This window comes from Magnolia sinica, chromosome 13, assembly GCF_029962835.1.
Source record: "Magnolia sinica isolate HGM2019 chromosome 13, MsV1, whole genome shotgun sequence".
In the NCBI taxonomy this organism is placed as follows: Eukaryota; Viridiplantae; Streptophyta; class Magnoliopsida; order Magnoliales; family Magnoliaceae; genus Magnolia; species Magnolia sinica.
In genome coordinates, this window is record NC_080585.1 from 3,210,173 (window position 1) to 3,226,621 (window position 16,449).

Below are 16,449 nucleotides of genomic sequence, written 5' to 3' on the forward strand. Positions count from 1 at the left end.
TATCTACACAGATCATGCGGCACTCAAGTATCTCCTTTCTAAGAATGATTCTAAGCCCCGTTTGATACGATGGATCCTTCTACTCCAAGAATTTGATTTGAAAATTAAAAATAAAAAAGGAGTAGAGAACATAGTGGCCGATCATCTGTCTCGCCTTAATACTTCTGATTCCCCTGAGGCGACCTATATCAATGACATGTTCCCTGATGAACAACTGTTCAGGGTCTCCCATTCGCCCTGGTTCGCTGATATTGCCAATTATCTTGCCACAGGTTCCACACCGACGAATTGGACTGCACAAGATAAGAAGAAATTCTTTACCAAGGTGCGTAACTTTTTTTGGGACGATCCATATTTATTCAAATATTGCCCAGACCAAATTCTAAGGAGATGTGTGCCAGATGACGAGTATCAGAGTGTCATCTCCTTCTGTCATTCACAGGCCTGTGGTGGTCACTTTTCTGCTAAAAAGACAACGGCCAAGATTTTATAGTGTGGCTTTTATTGATCCACTATGTTCAGGGACACTCAAGAGTTTTGCAAGGCTTGTGAGCGTTGTTAAAAATTGGGAGCATTGTCCCGTCGAAATATGATGCCTTTGAATCACATTCTTATCATAGAAGCATTTGACTGTTGGGGCATCAATTTCATGGGACCATTCCCCCAATCATTTGGAAATTTGTATATTTTGCTCGCCGCAGATTATGTCACTAAATGGGTCGAAACAATTCCGTGCCGAAATAATGACCATCGCACAGTCATTAAATTCTTAAAAGAGAACATCCTTTCACGGTTCGGGACGCCTCGAGCCATCATTAGTGATGGGGGCTCACACTTTTGTAATAGACCATTCGAGAGCTTAATGAGGAAATACGGTATCTCTCATAAGGTGAGCACCCCATACCATCCACAGATAAGTGAACAAGCTGAGATTTCTAATAGGAAGATCAAACATATCCTAGAGAAAACGGTTAACCCTGATCGTAAGGATTGGTCAATCCGATTGATCGATACCTTATGGGCATACTGTACTGCTTTTAAAACCCCTATTGGAACGTCTCCCTTTAGACTTGTCTATGGAAAAGCTTATCACTTGCCTGTGGAGTTGGAACATAAAGCGTACTGGGCGATCAAAAATCTGAATTTTAATCTGGACAATGCTGGCTCGCTACGTAAACTTCAATTAAATGAACTTGAAGAAATCTGGAACGATGCGTACGAGAACTCGAGAATTTACAAGGACAGGATGAAGGCGTTTCATGATCAACATATTCTACGGAAATCATTCACGCCAGGTTAGAAAGTCCTTTTGTATGACTCTCGACTTCATCTCTTTCCGGGTAAGCTTCGATCTCGTTGGACCGGCCCTTACATTGTTGTTACTGCTTATCCGCATGGGGCCGTTGAGATAAGAGATCCCGACAATGGCAAAGAGTTTAAAATAAATGGACATCGATTAAAACCGTTTGTCGAGAAATTTGATTCAGAGGACATGTCCATGCCTCCGACTGCTCCTGTTTAACAGAATTGATCTCCTAGTCTGATGGAGGTATAGGTGGGTTTATCGCTTTCATAGGACTAGGGTAGTTTACTTTATTTGTCTGGCTGAAGACGGTAAACTTAGCCCTCCTGGGAGGCAACCCAGTGTTCACTCCCCAAGTATAGGGTTGTGATGTAGTAATAAACTTAGTGAGACCGAGGTCGAATCCCAAGGGACTGATACTCGTACGTTACCTGAAACTAGGTAGAAATAGAACTAGCCTAAGATGAAATCTAAATCCAATATAAAGTGATGAATAATGGTGAGAGATTAATCTAAAACTTAAGAAATTCAGAAGAAGGAAACTAGGGATTCAGAGGATCCACTTGTAGAGATCAGGGAGATCTTATGCCTGCATCACGAATCATGGAAATTAAACTGAACTTACTGGATTTAGTTTTCACGAGATGAAAGGTATATGAATTAGAATGGATTCCATCATTAAACTATGCCCAAGAGACAAAGCAAACAACAGAATTAAACTAATTACCAACCAATCAACAATGCATGAAAGTTAGGAATGATACCGCCATCCGACCATGCCCATGAGACGATGGTGAACAACAGAGCTTCCTGACATCATGAACATCAAAAGGAGGAAGAAATACTCAAAACCATTGTAGATCTATTGTAATTTTAATCACAACAAACCATTAAAAATAACTGAAAGTACTCCTTTTAATTTGAACAAAAATCAACATCAGTTAGTCTAAACAATAGGCACAAGTAAAGTTTCTCCCATCAGACTACAAGCTTCACCTCTTAGCCCTAGCTAAGAGGTTTAGCCACACATGAATAGGCTGGACCGTTTAAACAAAGCAAATACAAAGAAAAAGAAAAAGAAAAGAACAAGAAAAAAAACCAGATATCACTTCTCTCTTCCTGCTCACGTCCAGCCACCCTCCAAAACTTCGATCCTTTTTTTCTTTTTCTCTCTTTCTTTTATAGCAAGGAAGGGCCGGAAGCTGGAATCGGTCGAGTCTGTTCGCGGCATCTCCGCAGTGAAAAGAGACATAGCAGGTCCGTCTGGGTGAGGTGTTCAGCGAAATGATCCGTCAAGTGCACGATCTGAACCGTTCAGGTTCTTCGGTGATGGTCGGCCACCCCGAAGGAATGATTTGGATGGTTAGGATCGATGGCCTGATCCGAGCCAAGCTCGTAAAATGACCCGGATCATCCGGGTTTCTTCGAACACGCAACCTGCGGAAATCAAAGTACGCTGATTCTTAGTGGGGCCCATGATCTGCGTCATCATGGAAATCCACTCCATTCAGTAGTTTTACCTCACAAAACTATTCGGGAAGCAACGGTTTTCCATTGGTTTCGGTGTGGCCCACATGACTTTTCTTTGCACCATTCATCCTCCGATTAGACGGTTGAAAACCGATCTTCGTTGTTTCTTGAAATTTCGCCACCTAGGCTTGGATGATAGGGACCGTGGGCTCCTGATGGACGGTCCAGATTGGTCCTTTGAAGTGTGATGGTGGCCCACAAGAAAGGACCGCAGGTCCCTGTTTTGCAATCTCCGCGGGCGGGATTTGAAATCTGAATACAGGTCGGTTCAGCGCACGCTGACCGACCTGGTTTCTTCAGTGCGGCTCGACCGTGCGTATGCGGTGCACATGCATCACGTGGATAGGTCCCACAGTGCAGTTTTTGGTAAATCCGCTCCATCCATTCGTTTTCTATCTCATTATATGGGTTGAGACCGAAAGTGAATCATATCCAGATATCAGGTGGGCCCCAAATCTCTGTTTTATGGGATGATCTGCCCATTGGGTCACTTCCGCAGAGATAAAACAGTTGAAATTCGACGTGTACGGTTAATTTATGGTCCTCAGGCCATGTATAAATTTTCGAGCAGATTAGCTGGTGGGAACCTTGTGATCTTGCATTCTGGACGTTCTTTTCAGACCTGTTTGAAGTGAATGGCTGAAATTTCTCTGATCTCTAATGTGTAAATCCTCGATCTTGGTCCCATGGAGTCCTGTCCAATGCCTTGGTGATGCCAGAGCGTCAAATCTATGCTTTTAGCATCCTTTTCAGTCCGTGCTCGTAAGTATACTCTGCATCACAAATACGATTAAATCGGGTTATTAAACGGTATCATGCTTATAAATCCAAGCAATAATTGGGGTCTAATATGCAATATTTAACCCTCAACACCCAGCCTTTTACTTTATTTTATTTTATTTTAGTTAGTTAGTTCAAATGTTTGTGGGTAACATTGCTACAAACCCTTATGAGACTACAACTCGTCCGCTAGGGGCAACCTAGGGGTTTAAAGGCTTGTTGCAGAAGCTAAATGCAATCGAGTGCATCTGCGAAAGTGGTGTAGGTAGGATTTTATTTTTATTATTTTTGTCTTACTTCTGTTGGTTTCTCTCTTACTAACTCACTTCCATGCTAAGATCCTTGTTGAAAAGTCTCTTGATTTCTTCCTCCAGGTACTATCTTCCCATCACTTCTCATTTACTTTTGTTGTCCCATGTGCATTGCATCTCATATCTTTTACATTGAGGACAATGTAGATTTTAGGTTGGGGAGATTAGGTTATCTGATCAGTGTTTTCTTGGTCTTGAGTAAAAATTGTGAAAATTTTTAAAATTTTCTGAAAATTCTTGTGAATTCGAAGTGATTTTGATAGCCATCTAGGGCACTTAGAATTTTAAGATATGTGATGTTGGTAATCTACGACTCTTGGATTCAGTATTTGGTAAATTTCACAGTTAAGTTTAAATTGTTAATCCATTAGTAGAAGTTGTAAACATTGATTAAGTCATGAATTCACATGTCACATCTCGCTTTCACATTAAGGTTTCAGTTTGATATTAAAGGGTTAACTTAGTAATCAATAAAGCATGTTAGGAACCTGCTTGAAATTTGCCCATCATGATCAATTAAAGAAAAAGAAAAAAAAAACAGATACCTTTGAAAAGGGTTGGGCAAATAATCTTCACCATGGGTTTACTCCCTATAGGTGTAAATTTAATTCCCCATGGTTACATTTAGAAAAAGTTAGGTGACAAGTTTTCACCATAGGTTTGCTCCTTATAGGTAAGGACTTGATTCCCCTCATTGGTGTTCCTTTTAATAGAAAATCAAAGGCTGAAAGAAAGAAAAATGATCTATGAGGCACGTTTTAATTTAGGTTTTGGGTGTCCTGAATGCTCTTGTGGTTACCAATGATATCATGAAATAATAAATTAAATCTTAATGTTAATAAGCCGAGATTACACTATACGCCCATGGAAATCAATGTTTAGAATTTTTCTGATTGATGGATTAATACTTTGAACTTGACTATGAAATTTACTGTGTGCTCGAGTCCAGGAGATAGTAATGCCCAACATTCATGAGTCTTAGAATTCTCGTATCTGGATTATTTTGCAAAATTCACTCGAGTACATAGAAATTGTCTTGTAGTTCTTAACTTATTTTTCGCATATTTTGCTCGGGACTAGCAAGATGCTGGTTGGGAGTTGTGTTGAGGGTCAAATATTGCATATTAGACCCCCAGTTATTACCTGGATCTACAAGCATAATACTGTTTAATGGTTGATTTAATCGTGTTTGATGCAGAGTGTACTTACGAGCTTAGACTGAAAAAGGATGATAAAGCATAGATTTAACGCTCTGATGACACCAAAGGCAAGGGACGAACTCCAAGGGACCAAGATCGACGGAATTACATGCCAGGGATCCGCGAAAATTGAGAAACTGAAGCTCAAGCGGCCTGAAAGTCAGCCAAAATGTAAGATCACTGGGTTTCCATCATCTGTTCGGCTCGAAACTTCATACATGACTCGAGGACCAAAAACTAACCGTACACGTCAAATTTCAGCCATTTGATCCCTCTTAAAGTGGCCCAACGGACAGATTAGCCATAACTCAGTGCTTTGGGGGCCGCCTGGTATCTGAAAATGCTTCAATTTTGTTCTCAACGCCTTAAATGGAGTGACACATCAAATGGGCGGAGCGGATGTCTCACGAACATCATAGTGGACCCTACATATACAGTGCATGTACATAGTGTACATGCACCAGCCGTGCACCAGACGGTCAGCCTGGTCAAAGACGGGCTGACCCGTCTTATTCTTACGCAGGGATAGCGGACGGACGCTGTCCGTCTATTTTTGGCTAGTGGGCTCTACTCATCATCTGGTTCGATGATCTGAACCGTCCATTGCATCAAGGGGGTAGCTACAACCCTCACCAAGCTCGCCTTTTGGTCCCATGCATGTGTACGCACGTGAATTGTCAGAGAACGTAGGATGAACGGTGGAAGAAAAACAGCAGTGGACTGCATCAAAACTCGACAAAAAACCAGTCCATTCTAACCAAAATTTTAAGAGGAATTTGATTAACGGGGTGGATTTCATCAAAAGCATCACCGCGGGGCCCACCAAACACGTCAGCACGATGACGTGCGAATAGCGTGCGTTCGTGAAAATCGGAATTTTTGGGGAGTTGCATGGCCCAAATCACAATATTTTTGACGATCTTAACCGTCCATTGTATAGAGGACCCAAGAAAGTCCTAAGGGACGGTATTTCTTTGAAATTTGAGCGAGGAAAGTGGCGATTTTTGAAGCCCCGAACTTGGCTGGGAAAAGGCTTTCGCTGCGCGTGTGATAGCTTTTCAGATCCGATTTCCACCACTCCAGCAACTCCAGCAGTTATAAAAGGAGTTCCAAAACGTGGAGGAGGGCATTGAATCTGGAGGGCAGCCAAGCTTTTTGGACATGGAAGAGAGAGAGTAGAAGATTTGTTTCCTTTTCCTTTTCTTTTCCTTTTCTTTCTTCTTTTTGTTTAATAGAGATTTAGCCTAATCATGTTTAGATCAGGCTAAACCTCTTAACTAGGGCTAAGAGGTGAAGCTTGTAGTTTGATGGGGGAATCCTTCACTTATACTTTTTGTTTATACTGAACTGATGTGGATTTTAGTTTATTAATGGGAATGTTTTTAGTTTTTAATAGTCTGTTGTGACTGAAATTACAATGGGTCTACGATAGCTTTGAGCATATTCCTATCCTTTTTTATGTTTATGACATCAGGAAGCCCTGTTGTTCACCATCGTCTCATGGGCATGGTCGGATGACGGTACCCTTCCTAACCTTCATAACATGTTGATTGGTTAGTAATTAGTTTAATTCTGTTGTTTACTCTGTCTCATGGGCATGGTCTGGTAATGGAATCCATTCTAATTCATATACCTTTCATCTCTTTAAAATTATATCAGAAGAAATTTAGTTTAATTTCCATGATTCTTGGAGCAGGCATAAGATCTCTCTGATCTCTACAAGTGGATCCTCTGAATCCCTAGTTTCTTATCTCTGATTTATCTTAAGTTTTACATAATTATTTCACAATTATTCCCTAAATTTCATTCGATTTAGATTTCATCTTAGGCTAGTTCTATTTCTACCTAGTTTCAGGTAACGTACAAGTATCAGTCCCTTGGGATTCAACCTCGGTCTCACCGAGTTTATTATTACATCATAACCCTGCACTTGGGGAGTGAACACCCATTGATACGCTACACGATTCCTGGACTACGCTCGATATCTCCACGATCCAAAAATCCTCCTAATTGAGTGAATCGTGCCGAGATTAACGAACCCAGACCATCCGACAGTCAGGTATAAATACATCAAGACCCCATTACTACAGGTACATAACAACTTACACTCCAAACCCCAGCTACACTACTTTGACCCAGATTCCTAGCCTGACTTTGGCATCGGAGGGTCCCCTGCTCTAAGTCAGGGTCTCCTTTGTCCTTCTCTTGTGCGGGCTCACAAGGCTAGGGTTAAGTGCTCAGACTTCGGCGAAGGGTAAATTAGATTTTTGCATCAATATTTTTGGTGCCATTTGTGGGAATCTGATATAAAAGTTCAGGTTTCATATTCTCGAGCATAATGGCTAGAGGAAAGAAGAAAGCAGTAGCCGCGGAACCTCCTCGGCCATGCCTGCGTAGAGGATAATTACCTAGTTAATGAACCGAATAAGTTTAGCCTCTCCAGAAGGGGACGGAAGAGAAACTTACTGAAGGATATCGGGAGAGGTGGGGACTTACAAAGCCCAAACCAGTGAAGGTTGGCGGCTGTGATCAAGTCCGACCAAGAGCGAAGCTCTCCCGATCGCGCATTTGCCTTAGCAGCGCGGTTCTTCTGGTTCGAGGTGAGGAGTGGAGTGCCCCTCGGAAAATCTACAAGGATAAAAAAAGAGGGCTTCGGTCAGACTAGAGTAAATAAAAGGGGTAAGGGAAGAAAAATGCTTAAAGTCCGACCTGGTTTTGAGAATCGGGTGGGGACCCGATTCATCAGAGTCCCGAGCTCCACCGCTGGCACCTCCCACTCACCCGCAGTCTAGAACCACTTGTTCTTCCAGTCCTTGTTGGAAGACGGAAGATTCATCACCAACCCCGATCATTTACCGCCTCGGGTCGCGAAGTAGTACCATGGTTCTTGACTATCGTGCTTGACCAGGTACAAGCTTATCAGCTCTTCTAGGGTCAGCTCCGGATTCTCGACTTGACGCCAGATGATGAAGGAAGAAATTAACACCCTCCAAGCGTTGGGGGTGAACTGCCCAGGAGCTAGTCCGAGGTAGGTGGTGATGGCTCGGACAAAGGGATGCAAAGAAAGTCGGACCCCACATTGCAGTGCACAGAGAAAAATGACAACTTCTCCCTCAGCAGGCGCGCCAGCAGTATCAAGAGACTCTGGGGCCGTTATCCGCACGGAGTTTGGGATTTGAAAGTTTGAGTGGATCCACCCCATTTGAGACTCCGATAGTACAGAGCCTCCGGGGACTACCTTCGAGGCCCGCCCGCTAACTGGCATCTCAGTAACCTCGGTGGTTGTGGCCAGAAGGGTTCGGGCGGCTTTCTTCTTGCCGGCCCGAAGAGTCCAAGCCCCTGCCTCCTTCTGTCTTCGAGGTGGGGGGAACAGGGGAACAACTTCAAAGGGGCCCTCCGAGGATCCCCTCTCATTACCAGAACTCCCCGGTTCGGAGTCGTCATCATAATCCCAAACGGTTTCCAGGTCAGACGACATCTCGAAAGGAAGGAATGCAAAGAAGTGAAAGGAAAAGGACTCACCGGATGATCACCGGGAATCGCTTCTGCCAAAATGCTTGATCGGCCGGAATCGCCTGGTCGGAAACCTGAAAACGGTTGGAATCGCCCCTACCGGAAATCGCCTTCTTCGGTACACTTTCAAATTTAGAATGCAAGTGGGAAGAGTAGTTCCGAAGGGGATTATATAGCCCGAAGAGAATCTTTGCATTAGTGGTAAGCATGATGGCTGCCGCTGAACCGTCGCGAGTCGACTTCATGAGTACACGTGGTTACAGGTCACTAGTTTAACCTCTGCCCAGCCGCGTGCGCCTGACATCGAACGACGAGCTGCAGGTAGCAGAAATGGCGCTCGAGCAGAGGAAGCGTCACTTAAATGTCTCCCAGGGTATACGTGGCAGTTAGCCATAGGCTGAACGACGATTCGAAATCCCAACTGTTGCCACGCATCCGCTGAATGTTAGCCCATAAGCGGGAAACCCTAAGGGTACAATGCTTCAGAATTCCAGAATCATAATAATATCGACGTGCGCAGAAGATTCAGCAGATGAGGCGGTTGATCTTCCGTGTGCTTATTTTCCGAGTCCATAGCCGACCTCGAAGAGTAGGGAGTTCTGTTATGGGAAGATCCGAACCTGTTATAGTTTCGAGGACCAGCGTCTTTGTAGTCTGATCAGATGAAAGAACACCCGAAATAATGAACACTAATGAAGAGAGCAACATCAAAGCACCTGAGCCAAGGGAACAACCTCCGAGCCGAGGGCTCATAATCATGCGAAGAAGGACATCGGAGCCGGGGGATCGTCCTTGTCCTCATCTTCATCGTCATCTGGAGAAGAATGTCCCGAGCCGAGACCAGGGCGGAACATCTCAGATGCTAAACTAAGAAACTGCCTTAAGTGGACATGCCCACCAACTTCGCCCATTGATACACTACACGATCCATGGATTACGCATGATATCTCCACGATCTGAAAATCCTCCTAATTAAGTGAATCATGCCGTGATTAATGGACCCAGACCATCCGAAAGTCAGGTATAAATACATCAAGACCCCATTGCTACAGGTACGCAACAACTCACACCCTAAACCCCAACTACACTACTTAGGCCCAGATTCCTAGCTTGACTTTGGCATCGGAGGGTCCCCTGCTCTAAGACAGGGTTTCTTTTGTCCTTCTCTTGTGCAGGCACACAAGGCTAGAATTAAGTGCTCAGAACTCGGCAAAGGGTAAATCAGATTTTTGCATCAACAATATAAACATTTCATGGGTCCTTACTCTTGCTTCGGTGGCAGACTCTTAGGAGTTTTAGTAGGTCAAGGGTTCAAGTACCCATAGGTGGTGAAATTCCACTAAGGCGTGAGTGTGTGGGCGTATGTGTGCGTGTGTGGGAAAAAAAAAAACCCATTAGATCAACAGCCATGGATGGTTAAGATTGTTTAGTAAAAATAGGCACAATACAAAATTTGGTCAAATCAGGCCAATCAGGGACGGATTGGATCATGTGATCAGTGCGATTTTTTGCTGGTAGGGCATGAAATGTGTTATAGATTTAGAGTTCAGATCAATCGATTGGACTGTCCGTTGGTTGTCCATTCATATCAATAATGTGGCTCATGAGTCAAGATGGCATGGTACAATTGGGGGTGATGCACCATCTTTACCGCCAACATATGCTACTCTTCATGGTGGGGCCTACCGTCACCCTTAGCAGGAAAGATGGTTCGGGACCAAAAGTTGTGGTACTTGCTGCCGTTATCTAATTGCCTGCATATCAAGCGTCGCATGCCACTAGAGTATCAAATAACCACACATGATCCAGACTTACATGTATGGGCCTTGTGATGAGCAGAGAAGTGCCATTTTCACCACGTGAGCCAAAACGCCGTGACTATTATGTGCTGACGTCAGTACATTATTAGTTTCTCTTTAAAGGGTTTGAGAGAGGGAGAAGAGGTACTTCTGTGATGGCGCATGTAGGAGGGCCTTTCCTGTTTCTACTCCTCGTCCTTCTGGGCTCCTTATCACGTGTTGGAGGTACCCCAGCACGTGAGGACCGACGTCCGATAAACAGGAGCTCCTTCCCGCCGGGTTTCATTTTCGGGACCTCGTCAGCATCTTATCAGGTTCGCTGCGCACCTCTCTCTCTCTCTCATCCTTCTGGAAGCTTCTACAGAGGCTTCTAGAAGCTTCTAGACAACCATTTTTACACTTGTGAGCATCATATGGTTTCACAGTATGAAGGAGCAGCTGACGAAGACGGCAAAGGCATCAACATATGGGATACTTATACGCGCACGCTCTCTCTCTCTCTCTCTCTCTCTCTCTCTCTCTCTCTCTCTCTCTCTCTCTCTCTCTCTCTCTCTCTCTCTCTCTGCATGTTCAGATGATCGGAGGCATCCATCTATTGGGAGCTCAATAACCCAAATGTTGCAAAGAAAACAGGAAACGGCCACATTCGATTAGAAATATCCACTCCCAAGAGGCAGATTTCTGTCGTAGTTTACCACCATTTGAAGAACGGTGCTGGCACTAAACCAAACAAAAGGCACAGTTGTGCAGAAACCATGACCGTCCAATTCATTGACCCAACCGTGGAAGGACCATTATCAAAAAATTAGCCTGAAATGACAATCGAAACCGTCTGAATTTCCTCACGAAATTTGGATAGCTCACAAAATTTTAGTTTTAACCACCCACTTGATAGCCATCAGTTAGATGGTTAGGCCTGATTGACCACTATAATTTACACACATGCTCCATTCCCAATCTACCCGTCCATGCGTGCCACTTGTGAGGAGGTGAGTTACAACCATTTTTAAAAAGTGATTTGTACAAAAAACCCACGTAATTAATATGAAATTTAAAGCTTTCCAATACGTTTTAAAAACATTTTCCAAAGCAACCGCAATACTTATATTGATTTTAAAAACATTTTCAAAGCAACCGCATTAATCACTATAATTACATTCGAATACTTTTTTTTTTTTCAATTGCCCACTGAGTGACCTTGCCGACAAATGGGTCGGCTCCTTGAGTAAGCTTCATCATGACTTTTATTTAAAATCTACCTCTATCACCTCATGTTAAGCCTGGGTCCTAAAACATAAAACAGTATGGCCCATAAATCATGGATAGGTCTGATTTTTAGGCCTTGACCTAGATTTTGGTGCGGCAACTAATGGTTGAATTGCTTTTCGTATAATTCCTCGTGTTGGACCCATCAGAAATCTTGGTGGACATCTCTCTTTCAACTATTTTCATTGACCTGGAACACTTGAATCACAAGTCAACTTGATTTTCTTGCTCTAAGCGTAAACTAAGAAATGGTTAGAGTTGATTTTGCATATGCATCACAGTGGGCTCGCAGAAAATAAAGTTGTCCCTTTATAACTGTGTGCACAAAGATGATTCAAAAAAAAATAAAAAAATGATATATATATATAAAAGGTCCCGTACTCGATAAACAGATCAGATTTCTGAGACATGTAGCGTACTATACAAATGCATCACACATGTAAAACTCCTAAAATATAGCAAGAAAAGTTCGTAAGCAAGGCTATGCTCTCACTTTCTCTCCCCTTCATTTATTAGTTTCTCACCATCATTTATTACTCTTTCACCATTTAAACCTCTCCTCCTTTCCCTCCTTATTAAAGGAAAGCATAGTTTAAAAATCTCTCTCCAAACAGCACGAGGAGATGCGGGCTTGGCATCCCATCCTTATATGCGCGCACGTTAAATCCACTCCAACCATTATGTGAATAGTAGTAATTTAACCAAAGAGCTAAAAATACAAGTAGATTTGTGATTAAGTAGGCCAAACTAAGAGACAATAGAAGAGGTGGATGCCAACCCTTAATTTTTATGAGGCCAATGGTGATGTTTACTTACAATCCACTTTGACAATCAATTAAGTTAGATATAGCCATGTCTGGATCCCAAAATTCAGGTTGTCATGCAATTTAGGTAGGCCACAAAAAATAAAACAACTTTGATAGGGTGTTCACCATTAATTTTTTACTGGGCTTATCATAATGTTTATGTGAAATCCACTCCAACTATTAGATTTATTTTAACAAGTTATACATTTGGACCAAATATTAGGCCCATGCATGATTTGTGTGCCATATCTAATGATAATAAAAAAAAGTTTGGATGGTGACCGTCTCCCTACATACCTATTTTCACCTGTACAATTTACCTGAACCATAAAAGTTGCTGATTTTTTTTATTTTTTATTTTTTATTTTTTATTAGTTATGGTTAACATTCCATGGCACACCTTATGGTCAGAGTAGATTTCACACATAAATCAAGGAGAGGCACACCATTTGCTAGAGACCACATCATTATTCACGTGACACAGAGACCAGTGGCTGGATTCACGTCTAAGTTTGCATGGGAATGCAGAGGCCACACGCTGGCCATGCAAATAATAGGGGATGGATTAGGGTGGGCCCACATTGACTTGCATGTAAAATCCACTTTGATTATAATATGGTGTGTTACGGAGATTTACCAATAAAAATAAAAAATCAGCATAATTCTTGCCTTAAATGTAGCCCTACCTAAGTCGTGTGTCAGCATAAATTTGGACCCTCAACTTAATAATGGATCACGACACTGTTATTGTGGGATAGAATATCACGTGAGAGTAATAAATGAATGGGGGGAGAGAGAGACTACCTTTCCAATAAGAGGGATTATAGTTTAGAGTTGTACAAGTGTGATTTATTCATATGATGGATCAAATATGTAAAGGATCTGGTTCATTGAACAAATATAGTACATTGTAATCATGTTGTGTAAAAAAATAAAAAATTTATTTTCTATTTAGTAGTTAAAATAGTTATAAGGGAAATTTGGATAGTTAAAAATGCATTACAAGGGTCAAGATTTTACTTGCACCTGTGGGTAAAGATATAAGTATATTTTGATAATTTTTTTAATAAATAATATCCAATTAACGGGCTATTTGATAAACAGTCCATAACTTTCACATGTGTACCCACTTCATTAAATAGGATATAGTATACAGAATTTATCAGGGAGATCATTACTTATTCACAATAAAAAAAAATTTCACCAATTTAATGGCCTGCTAGTTGCAGCAATTTAAAAGATCTAACTAGTTGTGTGTGAGCATTTCTTATATATATATATATATGGGATGAGACTCTTGATTTTGAACGGGTCCATTGTAGTGTTTTATATCAGATCTGCTCTCACCGTTAGATATTTAGTCTCATATTGACCTAAAATTTTTAATTAAAAAAAAAAAAAATAGCATATAATTCTAGTGGACCACATCTAAGGATATAGTTTAGGAGAGATGCTCACCCTTGATTTTGATAGACCCCACCATAATAATTATATGCAATCATCTCCAACTGTTACATTCCACACAAAAATTTATGTCTATAGCCCAACAATCAAACCCATCCTTAATTCATCACACAAAGGAAATAGTTTGGACGGTGAGTATTGTTATGTCCACTGTTTTCGATCATGTGGTCCACTTGAATGACAAATGGAGCTGATTTTTGGAACTTAGCCTAATATCGTGTGACACACTTGGCTGTCTGGGTAGATTTTATATAAACATCACGGTGAGGCCCACCCGAGCCACCAACCCATTTGGTCCATGGAAGGTAGTGAAATGGTAATTATAATGATTAACAAGGTAGCTTTTTGAAAAAAGTATTGGAATATAAATTCCATATTTGTTAGGAAATTTTCTTTTTTCTTTTTTCTTTTTTTTTTCTTTTTATTTTTATTTTTAGAACTCCCTTTTAAAAATGGCAGGTAGGCCAAGATCCAAACTCTCCATCCTGTGATCCTTTCCCGTTTAGAAAAAGGTACCGGAAATTCCATATTTGTTAGGTAGTTTTTTGTTTTGTTTTTTTTTTGCAATTTTCAACCCAGGGCGGCACACATATGGGATCCACTAAATGGTCAGCCCAGATACACTCCCTGCCACGTGTCAGGTCAAGTGGGAGAAAGATCAAAGTGGGATCTGATTTTGTATTAGCCATTCCCTAAGTGGGGAATTGATAAAAGATGCTTGTGCCTTGTGGGAGCAGACAAAATAAAGGACCGAAGCAATGGAGACATAGCTGTGGATTCTTATCATCGGTACAAGGTCAGCTGTTGCTTTTGTATTATTAGTGTTTTAGGATAAGACACAATGGGCTGTATGCTAACATCATCACTTTCAGGCTAAGCTTTTAAATGGCCTATAAGGTAACCTGTTATGGATCTGAACCATTCATTCATTTATAAAATTAAGAGTAATTAAGCTATGGTGTAAAACTCATGCCAATCTACTAATCTTTTGTACCTAATCAATATCATGGAATATAGATAACTAAGATTAAGTAGAGAAACAAAATAGCTCCAATCATCATCTTAAAAAATCTAGTAGATAGATTTCACTGTATTTCTTATGATTTTAAAATAATACTATGGTTTGGTGATTCTGACCATGTGATCTATAACTCATAAACAATGAATGATTATAACAAATTAAACATTCAAAGGATTAGGATCATTTGATCAACATGATTTTTACACATGGCTTGCTCCATTGGTACTATTGAATGATCTCTATTTGATGATTGGATGTCCCACATGTCATTCAAAATGTTTGGGAACGTTTGTGTGGAGTTTTGTTGAAATCTCATCCCCATGCATAGTCACCAATGTCCCTAGATCTTTTAAATGACACAAGAGTTGACCCATTACTGATCTGAAACATTCATTCATTTGTACAACTAGGAGCAAGCCATTGTGCAAGAATTATGCTAATCAAATGATCCTAACCCTTTTAATGGGGCAATTTGCTACAACCATCTATTTTTACAAAGTGTTGCCTTCAAATCATAAGAAATGCAAAGTGAAATCTATATTGTAAATATTTCAAGAGGATGATTAGACATTTTGTTTCTCCTGCCAATCTTAAAATGCCTATTTTTCATGCTATCCCATAAGAAAAATTATATTACAAATGGCTCCATCTTTGCACATTATACAAGAGTTTCAAGAATTTTGGGACATCAAGAAGATAAGAAGGAAATTAGTTTTCATGGAAAACCTACTCCTCCCCATGATAGATAAAACAATTAAATAGTTTTTCCTCAAAAGTTGTGGACATTAATTTCTCCTAGAAAAGATATTACATCAATTTTCAAGGCTAAGAGGACACACCTGCTGACTGTGTCTAACGCGAACATGCATCGGACTGTAAAACAATAATTTCAAAACAAGAAATAGAAGTAAAATTGAAATCCATGGGTTTCCAATTCATGTGGATTCCATGTTACTTTTCAATAAACATGTCCTCCGTTTTTCTTGTTATCCTTTTTTGGGCCCTTATTTATTTTATTTTATTATTATTATTTTTTAACACACGCACACACACCCCCTCATACTCACGCTGGTGGAATTTCACCACCTATGGGTACTCGAACCCTTGATCGGGAGCTGAAACTCCTGAGAGTCTACCACCGGCCGGGCCCTTACTTATGCCTTGGTGGTAGACTGCAGAGTTTCAACATGAGGTCATGGGTTTGAGTATCCATTACGGGAAAATCCTACAATGAGTGATATAAGTGTGCAGGTGTACGTGAGTGCCCATGTAAAAGTAATAATAATAATTTAATAATTAAAAGGTCTTCATTTTTCCCTTGTCTCCTTCCTATGATAAGATGGCCATTATGCTTTTTGATGTACAATCTTGTTTCTTATCAATAATAATATAGGCCCCATCCTCGCACCTTTTGCCCTCTCAAAAAGAGATGTCCTCATTTTCCTCCAATCAAAATT

General features: G+C 41.1%; 1 protein-coding gene across 2 annotated transcripts in view; it reads left to right on the top strand.

Moving 5' to 3' along the window:
• The window catches only part of LOC131222430 (beta-glucosidase 12-like), a 148,494-nt gene that overhangs the window by 119,981 nt on the left and 12,064 nt on the right, over positions 1-16,449 (top strand). The window contains exon 3 of one of the 2 annotated variants that reach the window (XM_058217493.1): positions 14,709-14,767. The exons of the other annotated variant lie outside the window; for it this stretch is intronic. Coding sequence (XP_058073476.1) covers positions 14,709-14,767 — 59 coding nt within the window. The remainder of the gene's footprint in view (positions 1-14,708; positions 14,768-16,449) is intronic. 2 annotated transcript variants of the gene reach the window in all.